Below are 14,294 nucleotides of genomic sequence, written 5' to 3' on the forward strand. Positions count from 1 at the left end.
ATCATTTATATGATCATATACATATAGGATCCAATATATACATAATATGATCATTTGATCATATCTGCATATTACATAATAGGTACATTATCATATTTCATTGATCCTATTTTACGTTAGACTCTTTTTATTGAGTTTTTTTTTCTAAATATTTTAACCGATCAAATCATGATCTGTTATAATATTTTATCAGTAGAGTAAAATTTTAGTTAAAAATTAATACTTATTTTATTCCTTTGTTTATATCCTAAAATATTAAATTACTTAAATAATTCCCTACAACTAAATTACTTACTTATAACATGTTTATTCAAATAAGAACTTGTTTTATGCAATTTACCGTATGCATGATAGTTAGTCGACATATTACGTAGGTATTCTGCAAATTATCTATTTAATTTAAGAATAAATTCAATTTTTTGCACTTTAACTGACTCAGCCAGGTAATCTGCATTCTAACTGGTTTACGCAAATTAACGATAACAGATAAGTAAGTACGATAAAAAGTATGATAAAAATGCAGTAAAACCAATTTTGTGTATCAGGGTACATCAATGCTTACATCATAATTCTTTTGTGTGTACCTAGATACTTATACAATGTGTCCCGACACCGGTGTCCGATCCTTTAATGTCATGATCTATGGCATATTTTATCGACAAATTGGCTCTCAAATTTTTTCTCTCTCTCATGGTTGTAAAATGGCAGCCATTTTAGTTTTTCTCGGGCATTCACACTAATCTGACCAGTACTTCTCATATAAATATCCTATGAAGATAAAAAAGGTCTCATTTGATAGCTAAACTTGTGGACTACGCTTACACAGGCAATATGTCATACATTTTGTGGAATCAAACATAGAAAAACCCATAAACTTAATATATACTGTCGTAGGTTTATGGAAAAACCAAAGTTTAAGAAAAAAAATTATGCATTTTTTAATTATTGGCTTTTTGTGAAAAATCTAGCACATTAAACTGGTTCTTTTTTATTAAAAAAAAAATAGAGGAGGAGAGGACTTAAATAAATTCTTTATTTCAATGCTCTAAGTCAGATAGTTTAGAAGTTATAACGATTTTCCTATGTAGTATAGGTCAGATTAGTGATTTTTTTTTCAAAAGTTGTAGAAAAAAAATTTGAACTCATGATGATTTATGGTACATATTTAAGTGACAAATTGGCTTTCAAATATTTTTTTTCTCCAACTTTCTGACCTATACTTCATAGGAAAATCGTTATAACTTCTAAACTATCTGACTTAGAGCATTAAAATAAAGAATTTATTTAAGTCCTCTCCTCCTCTATTTTTTTTAATAAAAAAGAACCAGTTTAATGTGCTAGATTTTTCACAAAAAGGCAATAATTAAAAATGCACAATTTTTTTCTTAAACTTTGGTTTTTCTATGTTTGATTCCACGAAATGTATAACATATTGCCTGTGTAAGCGTAGTCCACAAGTTTAGCTATCAAATGAGATCTTTTTTATCTTCATACGATATTTACATGAGAAGTACTGGTCAGATTAGTGTGCAAGCCTGGGAAAAACTAAAATGGCTGCCATTTTACAACCGTGACAGAGAGAAAAAATTTGAGAGCCAATTTGTCGATAAAATATGCCATATATCATGACATTAAAGGATCGGACACCGGTGTCGGGACACATTGTATAATAAAGCAATATGTACGGTATTTCGGTACGATAGATCATAGAGGTCGCTAAGATTCGTCGGTTTCGGTCATACCGTAATCTTTTTGTTTGTATTGTTAGCTATACGAAATTTTGGTCAAGAATTCGGTAGGTGATTTTATTTTTTATAATATCACTTAATGAAAGCAATTTACGGTATTTTATTAATTATTGTTACATGTTAATTGAGATTTTTGATACCGTACGTTTTGTAACCAAAACCAGTGACAATAATATGTCAAAGCCGCCATTTTGACGTATAGCCCGGTGAATATTGAATAGCGTTGCTCGGCAACCGGCGAGGCGAGTGGCGACCAATCAGTTGGCTATCTGTGCGACGGCATAGCGGTAGTCACTTTAAAATTCACTCTGCTAGCGCGCCTTGTGTGAGCGGAGGTAAACTTAGATTTTTTTCATAAACTTTCAAGCTACCGTGCTTTTGTACCGTTGTGCGTGTTTTATAGACTCTATTGTGGTACTTTCGCTGAATCATGGCAACAGAAATAACCAACAACGTGCCCGAGAACACGACCGAGAAGGAGAAAGAATTAAAGGACGACACGCCGCCGGATAATGGACAAACAAAAGAAGAGGCGGCATCCGGAGATAAGACAGAAGCGAAGGCTCCAGAGGAGAAAAAACAAGAAGCAACTCAGCCAAAACCTAATGTCCATAAAATCAACTTCGAAAAAGATATCGTATATTTGTATCAATTCTCACGGACGCCTTTGTTGCCATCGATTTCGCCGTACTGTTTGAAAGTAGAGACTTGGCTTCGTTTGGCTGGCATCAAGTACGAGGTAAGTGTTAATTGTAATACATTCTCCGTAGCATGCACTATTTTTAACCGTCAATTTAAGTCATCACTTTTAGGATAAACTTACAATGCTAAGCGTATATCTATCGATTGATCGTCCCATGTTTGAAACTTTTTGAACGACGAAGCGTGATTCTGATTAAGTTGTTACTCAATTTAATTTAAATTATTAGTTACAAAACTATTAACAAATGAATTAAAAATTAATTTTTCCAAATTAATAATCTACATGGAACGATTTTTTTTCTGAAAAAAGGAAGGTAAGAGCGCGAAATCAGCTTTTGCGATTGTTTATTTTTATGAAACGACGCTTTTGCAGCATTTACTACGTAAAATATTTTACCATCCACATCTTTACAGCTAAGAAGTAATTAACATTTTAAGTACCTAATTTTTAACCGACTTCCAAAAAAGAGGAGATTTTTATTACTTACTATTAAAATATTTTACTTGTGTGTAAGTACTATTAAATTACCTATATCTACCTACTGTTGTGAAAAATTTTAAGCATCGCGTCATTGCTTAAAGTTAATATAGAGCGGAATAGAGAAACAAAGGCCTGAGCAAGCGAGATGTCACTATCAGTAACACTGCATGGTAAAATAAGACTTGTGATACATGACAGCAGAACTCTTTTTTTGATGTCCAGTCGGCACTTATCGGCACGTTGACAAATTAATCTCATAGAATTTATATTCAATCATGCTTGTGTAAGTTTTACATATGTACATCACTGTATGTACACATATATTTTTTTATGCAGATGTAAACCAATTTTGGTTTCGTTCGACAGCTCGAGATTGTTGCTTGATATATTATTTGCATGTGTTCATAAAGAATCATGGCCAAATTTGTATAGGAGCTGGACTCCACTTTTATTTTTGATGTCCCAAAATAAACTATAAGTAGTTAGATTTGGTTGTTCTTATGCTCTAAACATAATTCCATTTGAGAATTATGTCTAAATAGGTTTTTTACAATTATTTAATAATGTTTACAGTTATTTGGAGGTTAGACTTATAACTACCTTTTTTCTGACTGTGGTGTAGCCTACAAGTGTATATTCGGCGATCTCGTTTCTAATTATTTCAATTTTTCCTAGAGTATTACCAAAAAAATAGAATGAATGTGAATGATCACCAGCTGTCAGAACATATAAAAGACAACAACGAAATGATTTATATAAATATTGATAATAATAATAAAAAATATTGATCTTTTTTTTTGTGGCTTTTTAAAGACACATTTCTAATGTCGATGCCTTAAAATATTAGGGAATTTTTGCTACTAATGGCATATTGGGACGCCATGCCTTTTATCATCTGGTACGATTTGGCCATTGTTCTTTATGTACCTAAATGAAAGTAATATATTTTGATACTGAAACACTATTTCACATGTTGTAGATATCTTATTAGTTATTAGGGCACTATTATTACCTCGATTGTGGATTGGTGGAAAATCTATTGTTATCGCGGTTGAATGTGACCAAGCAGTCAAGTTGAAGCATTATGACACTATTGGCTTTTTCCACGGTATTATCTATATTCCATATAATATTATAATATGATTCTACTGTTCATTTGTTGTCACTGAAGTTCTAAAAGGCTGGACCGATTTAAATGGATTTTTCTTACTCACTTAGGTGGCCCTCCATGGTTTCTGGAGTCTGGATGTCTACTGCCCACTTTGAGAACAAATTATGTTTTAGCGCCCCCATTGTCTCAATTTAAAATGCATCCAGAATAAATCCACTACACAATGCCCCCTTTTTTCTGGGTCCCACACCCTTTAGACCTTCAGCGCCAACAAGGGGGCGTTATCACCCACTTTGGGAAAGGCTGGTTTAGATTGTCTTTAAATATGCCCGACAGGACAACCTCAGGTCGGCTAGTAATTTTCTAAAATTGGTATTTGACATAAACCTACTATCCTACCTACTACCTACTATCAATCTTTTCACAAGTAGCCTAGCTTCTATAAATACCGCGATTCTAGGCAGACACCCAGACATAATAATACGATAAATATGTTATTAGATTTATATTATTTTTTTCATCTTTTCCTGTGTTATCATAGTTTGTACTTTGAATGCATTATGGTCAATGGATCAATTAAGCATATTAAGCAAATAATTATTATTTATTATAAATAGTCTTACTGTCACTAATTTCTTAAAATTATTTGTTTGTTGCTATCACGGGAGTGCCCCCGCCACGATGAGCCAAAGTGAAGCGTGCAAGGGCATTAATATTATTAATTGTATGTTTTATCTTACACCAATTACCTACTCTAAAGTAACTGTTATCTGTGGAGGCTTGTAATTGGCTTTTTTGTTATCTATCTTTTAAGCTTAATATAATATTGTTAGCTGTAAGCCACCACATATGAATACTATAGCAGATAGCATCAACTCCAAAAGTGGGCTACACCAAACCCCAAGTTATCAGGGGTCCTCTGAATTAAGCACAAAATATTGAAGTTTTAATTATTATACTATACAAAAATACAAAATCTTTCTAGTCATAAATAAATAATAATTTACATCCTAGTCTTGCATTTTGTGGAACTTTCATAATTTCAGTTAGTTGCTAAACTAGGGTCTTACAAGAGTTACCATTCTAAACTGGATGTTAAAAACACAAAACGCGGTACCCCATATGCGGTGCCACCTTTAAATGAAATACCATAAAAATCGATATTTGGTTATAATCGATCGTGGGAATGGCAGACACAATAGATATTCAATTGCTATGGGGTACCCATATGCGGTGCCGCTTGGGGATTGATGGATTAATCAGATCACTTAGCTCTTAGATTATAGTTATTACACGTAATAAGAGCCTATAAATTGATCAGAGCAATCTAAACTTAAATTTAATTTAGATTTCACCATCTTAAGGAGTCTCCTTATTTTAATACCATCCTTACGTATGCTAGACACATTGGGTCAGCTAAGCTGGCTACTGGTAGCTGTATGTATGGATCATGGGCCACTGAGGCTGCCTTCCATCCCTTTTTCCAACAAAATTTTCCGTCTCTCGAAGTATCTCCTCACCAAATCCCATCTTAATCGATTCAGTCGTTTGAGCGTGAACAGGAAATAGGAAGACAAACTTTGGCATTTATGATAATATTAGTATTGGGATTTCCGGACACCATATCGTGATTGACAGTACATTCTTATATCAGAGAAATTGATTCCTAGATGGCGAACCTACGACTAGAGACATAACCCGACCAAATGTCGGGTTATGTCTCGAGTCTCGACCGAATGACGCAGGCTCTCAAACTATCTATGAATCAAATTCCTAGTATACCTTCGTATTAACCACCGTAAGTCATTCGACAATGGCAACAAAACAATTACGATGTTTCGTAAACAAAAATCTCAAATAACCCTTGATTTAGTCCAAAGAATACGCTTCGTGGAACTCAAACAATTAATATGTTGACAAATAACATTCCTGTTCATTACTACGCAGTTCGTCTGGCCATTCGTATGTGACAATAATCTTACGGGGGCACAAAACATTCCGATCTTTGCGACTATGAATTATGATTTATGATACAAGCGACACAATCCATGCCACACCCACAACGGGTTACTGGGGTATTTGACTGGAGTTTATCTATTCAACAGCGTTGTTATTATAATTGGTTATTTTTATATATTTTCACTAGGTCATAAGCCCTAGTGAAAATAATATTTTTAAAAACCTCCGAAACGGGGCACTAGTTTTTTATTAGGCTACTTGACCTCATTTTTGTTCTTCATGATAATCGCTTCATAATCATTCATTATAGCAAAAAAAGCTAATATTTTAATATTTTACACAGCAGAAACCCATAAAAATGTTAATTGAAAAATATGCCTTATAAAATATGGCGCCGAAAACACTGTCCGCCATAGTGTGACGTCATACGTTTTGTATTTTAAGCTCTCTTTATTGAACATTTTTTTATATGCTAAATGTACGCGTCTAAAAGTGCCCAAAAATTATAAAAATTTTGGAGAAAAGTTTTGGCCATTTCATTTCCCGTCTACAATAAATGGGGATAATTTATAAAACTGATGTTTTATTTGAATTATTCAAGAAAATATATTTTACAAATCTTTCTAGGCTTATTTTTATTATTTATGTACAAATAAACTTACATATAATGACTGAATGACGTCACATCCAATTCGGAAGTACCGCAAAAGCGTTTTCGTCAGTACAAATCCTATTTTCATAAAATCATATTTTCAATACGACTTTATTTTTCAATCATAAGCTTTTATTTGATGATAAGGGTGAAATACGGTTTCCTAGGCCAAGTTTTACTAGAAATATGTATTTGTTCAATGAAATTGAATTGAATTGGTAGTCAAGTAGCCTATTAGGTGCTTCAAATACATTATACAACCAACAGATTTCAATTATGTACCATTTTTAGGGTTCCGACCCTATTACTAAGACTTCGTTGTCTGTCCGTCTGTCTGTCTCCAGGCTGTATCTCAAGAACCGTTATAGCTAGACTTCTCAAATTTTCGCAGATTGTGTATAATATAAATATCTATTGCCGCTATAACAACAAATACTTACTGAAAACAAAATAAAATTAATATTTAAGGGGGCTCCCATACAACAAACGTGATTTTTTCGGCCCTTTTTGCTCTATATTAATGATGGCAAGAGGTAGGCACTTGAATTTTTACACATTCTTTTGTTATATTATGTGTACTTACTTTAATAATTAATAAATATATAATAATAAAATAAAAAATTAAGGGGGCTCCCATACAAATAACACAATTTTTATTAGCCTATTTTTGCTCTGTATCTGTATGGAACCCTTCGTGCGCGAATCCGACTCGCACTTGGTCGATTTTTTAAACTTTGAATGCGAAGGTGAATTTTAAGTGTCTTCCAAAAAGTAGGTTTTATGTTCGACTAAAATATTTTTATTAACATTTGTAAGATCGTTAGATAAAGTAGTGGTTAGCACGACCTGCGATATCGTAGTCGCATCGTGGTCGCCATGGAGTCGCATCGGTTCATTGGAAGGCTATAATAGTACATTCATACACGTAGCCACACGTACGATGCAAATGAGTTTACAATGTACTGACCTTAAATATTTGTAATCGCTTCGCCTTGGCAAGGACGAAATTGTTTGATTTATATTCAATACGCCATTCCTTCATACTTAGTGCAAATCTTATGAATTTCAGGATACGAGCAAAATAATTATAGTGAGAGAAATATCTCTAATTTGTCTGTCTCTCTTGTCTTTTTAATAATAACACTTTTACATACGTCTTAAGCTTCTTTAAGCGTAAAGAAGTTAAGGCCCATTTTAGCTGTCTGCACGTCTATTTAAACTTCCAAGAAGGAATAGGAATAAAAGAGGTTATCATAATCTATACTATATAACATGTCGGCACTTTTATTTTATGTCTTTATGCCTTACCTACACAGTGCGGAATCGCGCGAGTCGCAACTCGCAAGAAACAAAGTTAGGTTACTCGTTTACTTTTCGTCTCCATAAGATTAAATTCAGTTAAAACTTATTTCGAAGTAGCAACCGCAATAAAACATTATCTACAACAAATTATTATTAAAGTTCAAATCCTTATCGCACTGCATTGGTTCGTGCTGTATTCGTGATATTTTTGCATTCGCGTATCAGTATTGTTGTAGGTCGCTTTCTGTCACATCATAATATATCGCAATAAATAAGTAAAAGGTTATCGGAGTTTTGAAATAGCACCTCAGTACGTCTCGTTATGTGAACGTACCTATTTTCTCTACGCTTTAAGGTGGTGAAATCGTTGCAGTTATGCTGTTGAAAGGACTCTTTTGTTTTATAATTAGAAAACAATTTGTTCACTAGGGACGCCGGAGTCTTTAGCAGTACTACTCCCCTGCGGAGATGCCGTAGTTTACCGTTTTTAGAGCCTTATTAACTCATAATTTGGAAGTTACAAAATTATAATTAAAATACAGCAATAATCTTCAGTATATGAACGTTCTTGTCATAGTTATTAATTTCCATTTTTTTGTTTTTTATACTCATGATATCAACTTCCAAAGTAATACCAATTTATTTAAATTCAAGCATACATTCAGTATCTCCCTATATTTACAAATTACGGTTATTTGAAACACACGCCAATAGATCGACAATTTAATTAACTACTTACTGGACGTTTGAATTTTTTTGGTCAATTTTGAACAAAGATAAGTAAAAAAAAAATTGGATTTTGGTGCGATCTCGGCAACGCGGCAAATGTATGGTCAAGGTCGTTTACTCAGGGGATGGCCTTAAGATTCTAGTGTTGTCTATTATTGTACTACTAAATTTTACTTTGTACTTGGAAACTTTGGATCCACTTTTGACAATCGCGATTAAAGTTGTCTTCTTTGTAATGTACATATTTTATGAGTATACTAGCGCAAGGTCCTACATTACAAATTTCCCCATTAAACTTTTGAATTATTATACTAGCTTGAATTTAAAGGCTGATTTGGATAGCTTGAAGATTTGTTCGTACTTTCGACGTTAAAAACTGCCCACATCAAAGAAGGAGCTTTCTTATATCTTTGTATCTTATTTTACGTATGTGATAAAGCTTTATAATATGTTAATCTTCTGGGACACCATGACGGCCCACGGCCACGGGACACAATCCCGCTTAATCCCGGCCCACGGGCAGATTACCCGCCTGATTACGCGCGATAAATTAACTAACATCTTAAGGTCCTGTATTCCCAGAAACGGACGATTTTCATGATTTAAAAGTGACAGTAGACACAAAAATATAGTAATTTAAATTCTGAAAAAAATATATGTGTTAGTTAAGGATCTAACACAGTGGAATTTATATTCCATTACACAATATCATGAACTTCACTCGATAGAAAAAAATCCCAAACTTACCTCTTCTTTTAACGAATTTTCCATTCTATGTCCAATAGCAGGCGCAAAGGTTCGGCTGGTACGCTTTCAGTCACACACTTTGCGCCTGCTATTTTATAGTTTTTTGATCGTCGTTTTTTTATACATCAATTAAATCGAGTCAAAAAAACGAATCGCCCTAGGTATATTCTTTGTCTTTAATTCAGTGCAAAAATTATCTGAAAATTCCAAATAATTTGGACATAATATGGAAAATTCGTTAAAAGAAGAGGTAAGTTTGGGATTTTTTTCTATCGAGTGAAGTTCATGATATTGTGTAATGGAATATAAATTCCACTGTGTTAGATCCTCAACTAACACATATATTTTTTTCAGAATTTAAATTACTATATTTTTGTGTCTACTGTCACTTTTAAATCTTGAAAATCGTCCGTTTCTGGGAATACAGGGCCTTAACTGCAGTGTGAACTCAAAGTTAATAGATTTTTAATAGTCTATGAACTAATACGCAGTAGTCATGTATTCACCCTTAATAAATTACAATTCAATTTTGTATATATTATAATATTATATCATGCATTATTCTTTTCTATATTATTATTCAAGGTATTACAATCTATATAATATTATATTTATTATAATACATATTATTTTATAGTTTCGCTAAAACTTGAAAACGGCTATCGATTCGGCTGATTTTAGTCTTCGTATTCGTAGAAGTCTAGGGAAGGTTTATTTAGGAAGGCAGTGATACGAAGGTTTTTTTTACATAAGAAATATTTTTTTGTTGTCGCGTGTTAATTATGCTTACTTTTTTCAGGTCATACTAAATTCCTCAATTTATAACGATTTGTTCTTCATTCGCAATGTTCTTCAATAGCACTTTCCCTTCAGTGTGGCCCTTGATGTTAGGCGTTAGCACTTATGGCTGCCAGATGTTGTACCCTTGTGGGATTCAGAGAAAACACTCAATATCATTAACATTCATGTTTATGCGGTCAGCGTCAGAAAAATATATTTAGGCCGAGTTTTTAAAACCATGCTATAGGTACAAGCTTATAAAAGCTGAAGAGTTTGTTTTTAGGTTTCCGTACCCCCCCAAAGGGTAAAAACGGGACCCTATTACTAAGACTTCGATGTCTGTCCGTCTGTCTGTGGGTCTCCAGGCTGTATCTCAAGAACGGCTATAAACTTTTTACGGCTGAAAACTTTTTACGAAAGAAGTATTGAATAGCTATGCAATATTTTGCTTGGCTCCTTTTACATTTCATGTTTTGGTGGGTTGTATATTATAATACATTATACAGCCCAAACTGATAAAAAGTTGACTTTATTACGAGACATGCATCTCGTACGGCTGCACTCCATTCCAAAAGTCCAAATACCAAAAGTTTTCAATTCTGTGTTATAGGGTAAATGACTAGTAGATTGGATAGTACTAGTCATTGGAAAAAGCACAAAAACACCATATGTATTTATTAATGTTGCTTTAAAAACTGACTGTTTTTTTCTTTAAAAACAGGCGTTCTTTTACTTTAAAGCAACATTGATGAATATGGTGTTTTTGTGCTTTTTCCAATGACTGGTACTCTGCCGCGCAATTCATAAACGCAGTAAGTACCACTTACTGCGTTTATGGTTGTTTTAGATATTCGAGATGCTGACGTTAAGAGGGCAACTAACCCCAAAAATCAAACATCGTCCTTCTCTCTTCACACTCACGCCCGTCTTTCATATGCCAGGCGTACGGCGTATAACGACGCGGATTTATCGCAAAATTAGTTTTTTCTCAATAACTCGATAAATATACAACATTTTAAAAATCCGCTAGGTCGATCTCTCAATGATAAAGTTTTATACAATGTGTTAAAATATTAACTCAATTCAATGAACGGTTATAGCAATAAATGAAAAATTCGTGAAAATTAGATGCATTTTTGTGATTTTTTTCTATAGAGAAAATTTTAAGATATGTTTTTGCTCAGATCGAATTCTCGGAAATATAATGTAGTATCTAATTTTAGAAAATGAAACAATACGGGGCTTATTTTCAAGTATAAAAATGAATTATAAAATCGACAATTTAGGGTTTGTCGCCCCCTTAAGCTCTATAAGAATCAAAAACCAATTTCTTCCTATCGTTATTACAAAAGCCAAACCATATTAGCATAAATGCAGTAAAGAGCAGATTTAAGATATATGTACTCAGTATAACCGCAGTAAGAGTACTCAAAAACTTAATGTTACATGAAAACCCATGCTAACTGAATAAGCAACATAACAAATATGCAGTATGCGCCAATTACATCATTCTTGTCATATTTCTAAAATTATTAATTTTGTCTTGCACATAGTATATACATGCAGTAAGGTCACTTAAGCACTAAAAATTTGTTTTCATAGTCTAAACAGATGACTAGTGCTTAACATTAATGCAGTACTTTACAATTATACTGCATACATATTAAGGTTCAGCGAAGTGTTGTTTTAACTACAACAGTAACTGTCCAATCTACTAGTCATTTACCTTAATAATATTATGTACTTACGTTTTAATTTTTTTTTTTAACAATTTTAAACTTCGATCATGCCATTCACCTTCGAGTTCGAACAAGCAAAAAAGCAATGAAATATTTAACTGACTTCCGAGGAGGTTTCTCAATTCAAATAACTTAAGAATCAGTAGGCACATTTCTACTATTTTGGACTGCGACTTATGTTAGAAATTGGAATTCTACTAATTTGTACGCCATTCAGTTCAAACAAGCAAAGAAGCAATATTTCTTGTATTAACAAAATTGGATTCGTTCACTATTCAAATACTTATCTTTATTGCATTCTTAGAACTGGAGCGGTTCGATTAACATTCCTATTTAACGGTGGTTATTCGAGTTTCCTTTGAACCGAATTTATTACAAGTCGGCTATTTGAGCAGGACATAATCTAAACGCGTCTTATGGCTTACATTATTTCAATTCAGTAATCCAATCCAGTAAATTGAAAATGTAAACGTGCACTGGAATTACATCGGTTCATTCCAGTGCAATCTAGTACCCATTTACATTAGTCCAGTAGCATCCAGCGATGGATTGGAATAATATAAATTATAAACCGGCCAATAAATTGTTTACGTGTAAAAACAGCATGCTTGATATTATGTGGAAGTATATTGTATGAATTGTACTGTGCTATTATAATGCTGACATATTTAGTAAGTAGTTCTTAAGTAGTTTTTTGCAAAGTAGTAGTTTCTATAATAATTAGCGCGTTTAAACAAACTACATAACTACATTATTAGTAAAGATGTGACGTTATAAATCCAATCTCCTTGCATCCCTAATGCAAAGAATTCTATTTAAAATAGAAGTCGAAATAGAAGTAAAATAGTTCAACTATATTGTATTAACGCAGAGTTATGGCTGGTTTTATAGTTAAGCGTTTCGGCAGCGCCGTTGGAGCGCCGCGCGTTCGAAGATGTATGGGGGTAGTAGTTGCGTTTCTAAGTCGCGCGCTTGAGCAGCGCCGTTCGCCCGTATGTTCGTTACATCTTAGAACGCGCGCGCTCCAACGGCGCTGCCGAAACGCTTAACAATAAAACCAGCCTTAGTTTTCAGAACTGCGTTTAGTTAGAGACATACTAAAACCGAACAACGGTATACAAATTACAAACTTTGTATACCGTTTCCTCTCATTCTGTAAAACGGTGATTTTATATCAACGACCTTCGAAAGCGCTCTGTTATTTTATATGCCCTATTCAGGTAGGTACCTACTGCCGATGATACACTTGCGAGTTGCGAGTATTATTTTCTGTGGCTAGGTAGAACCTTGATTGCGTTCACGCTTCTTATAGATCTTCTACGTGAAAAAGGAAACTTATTTAACTCAAAATAATAGATGTCCCTAGTGATAGTAAAATCCATACTACATTATAAATATGAAAGTGTGTGACCTGTCTGTACTATAATTATTTTTAGTAGGGGAGGGGAGGGTGCTATTCGGGTAGTCACTCGAGCGTCCTGGATACCTAGTAGATTTTTTACATTAGGTGATACTGATAAAAAATAATAAGAGTCTTTTTTATTTTAGCGGTGGGTTCAGAAACTGCAGCCATTTTAAAAGCTTTTATTTATCTTGCTCTGTATAATATGTATCATGTAAGTATGTTATGTTCGGGTGAAATTTTGAAAATCAATTTTGTAGTAGATATATTTAACCGATTGAGCTGAAATTTTGCATACGCGTTTAGTTGGGATGACTATGCACATCATCACTCTAAAACCAATATGGCCGACCGACCTGGCCAAAATAGTTATTTTCTATGCTGTATGCGGTCCTTCAATATGAATATAAAATGAAAGGGCTTTTTGAGAGTAATTCTAAAACGAATACAGTCAATGATATTCTACTTATACAGATATGTTACGTCCATACTATTTTCCGGCTTAAATCTCTTCCGAACAATTTTCACGAAACAAACAAAAGATACGAAAAACCATTTACATAAAAGAGACAGTTCTATTTTTAAACGTCGAATCGTATCGCTGTCTCTTTCTTCGCCTGAGCTATGACGAAAATTCGATTTTTTCCAGATTGTTCGAAAAAATAATAATTGAAAATGTAAATAATCGAGGTATTTGTTGCAATCAAAACATGTGGTAAGAGATTCCATGTGTTTTGTTTACTTTCGAGTCGTAATTGGTACATTTTCGATACACGCACGACGTTATTTTCAATTTATTTAGGTAAGGCACGTTCGTGACTGCGCTCGATGCAGACTAAACAACAGACGGCCCAATTGGGCCGTATTTGAATCTTCACAACGCGCGCGGTAGTAACATATCTGCTCTGAGTTTTTCATCATTGAATTCAGTAATGTCATTCT

At 33.6% G+C, this 14,294-nt stretch overlaps 1 protein-coding gene across 1 annotated transcript in view; it reads left to right on the forward strand.

Annotated features, from left to right (window-relative positions):
- The first annotated feature begins 1,992 nt into the window (after positions 1-1,992).
- LOC121739069 (failed axon connections) overlaps positions 1,993-14,294 on the forward strand; it is a 100,754-nt gene continuing 88,452 nt past the window's right edge. Inside the window, exon 1 of the mRNA XM_042131386.1 lies at positions 1,993-2,487. Within this exon, the coding sequence (XP_041987320.1) occupies positions 2,179-2,487 (309 nt within the window). The 5' untranslated portion in view covers positions 1,993-2,178. The remainder of the gene's footprint in view (positions 2,488-14,294) is intronic.

The sequence above is a fragment of the Aricia agestis genome, chromosome Z, assembly GCF_905147365.1.
Source record: "Aricia agestis chromosome Z, ilAriAges1.1, whole genome shotgun sequence".
Classification (NCBI taxonomy): domain Eukaryota; kingdom Metazoa; phylum Arthropoda; class Insecta; order Lepidoptera; family Lycaenidae; genus Aricia; species Aricia agestis.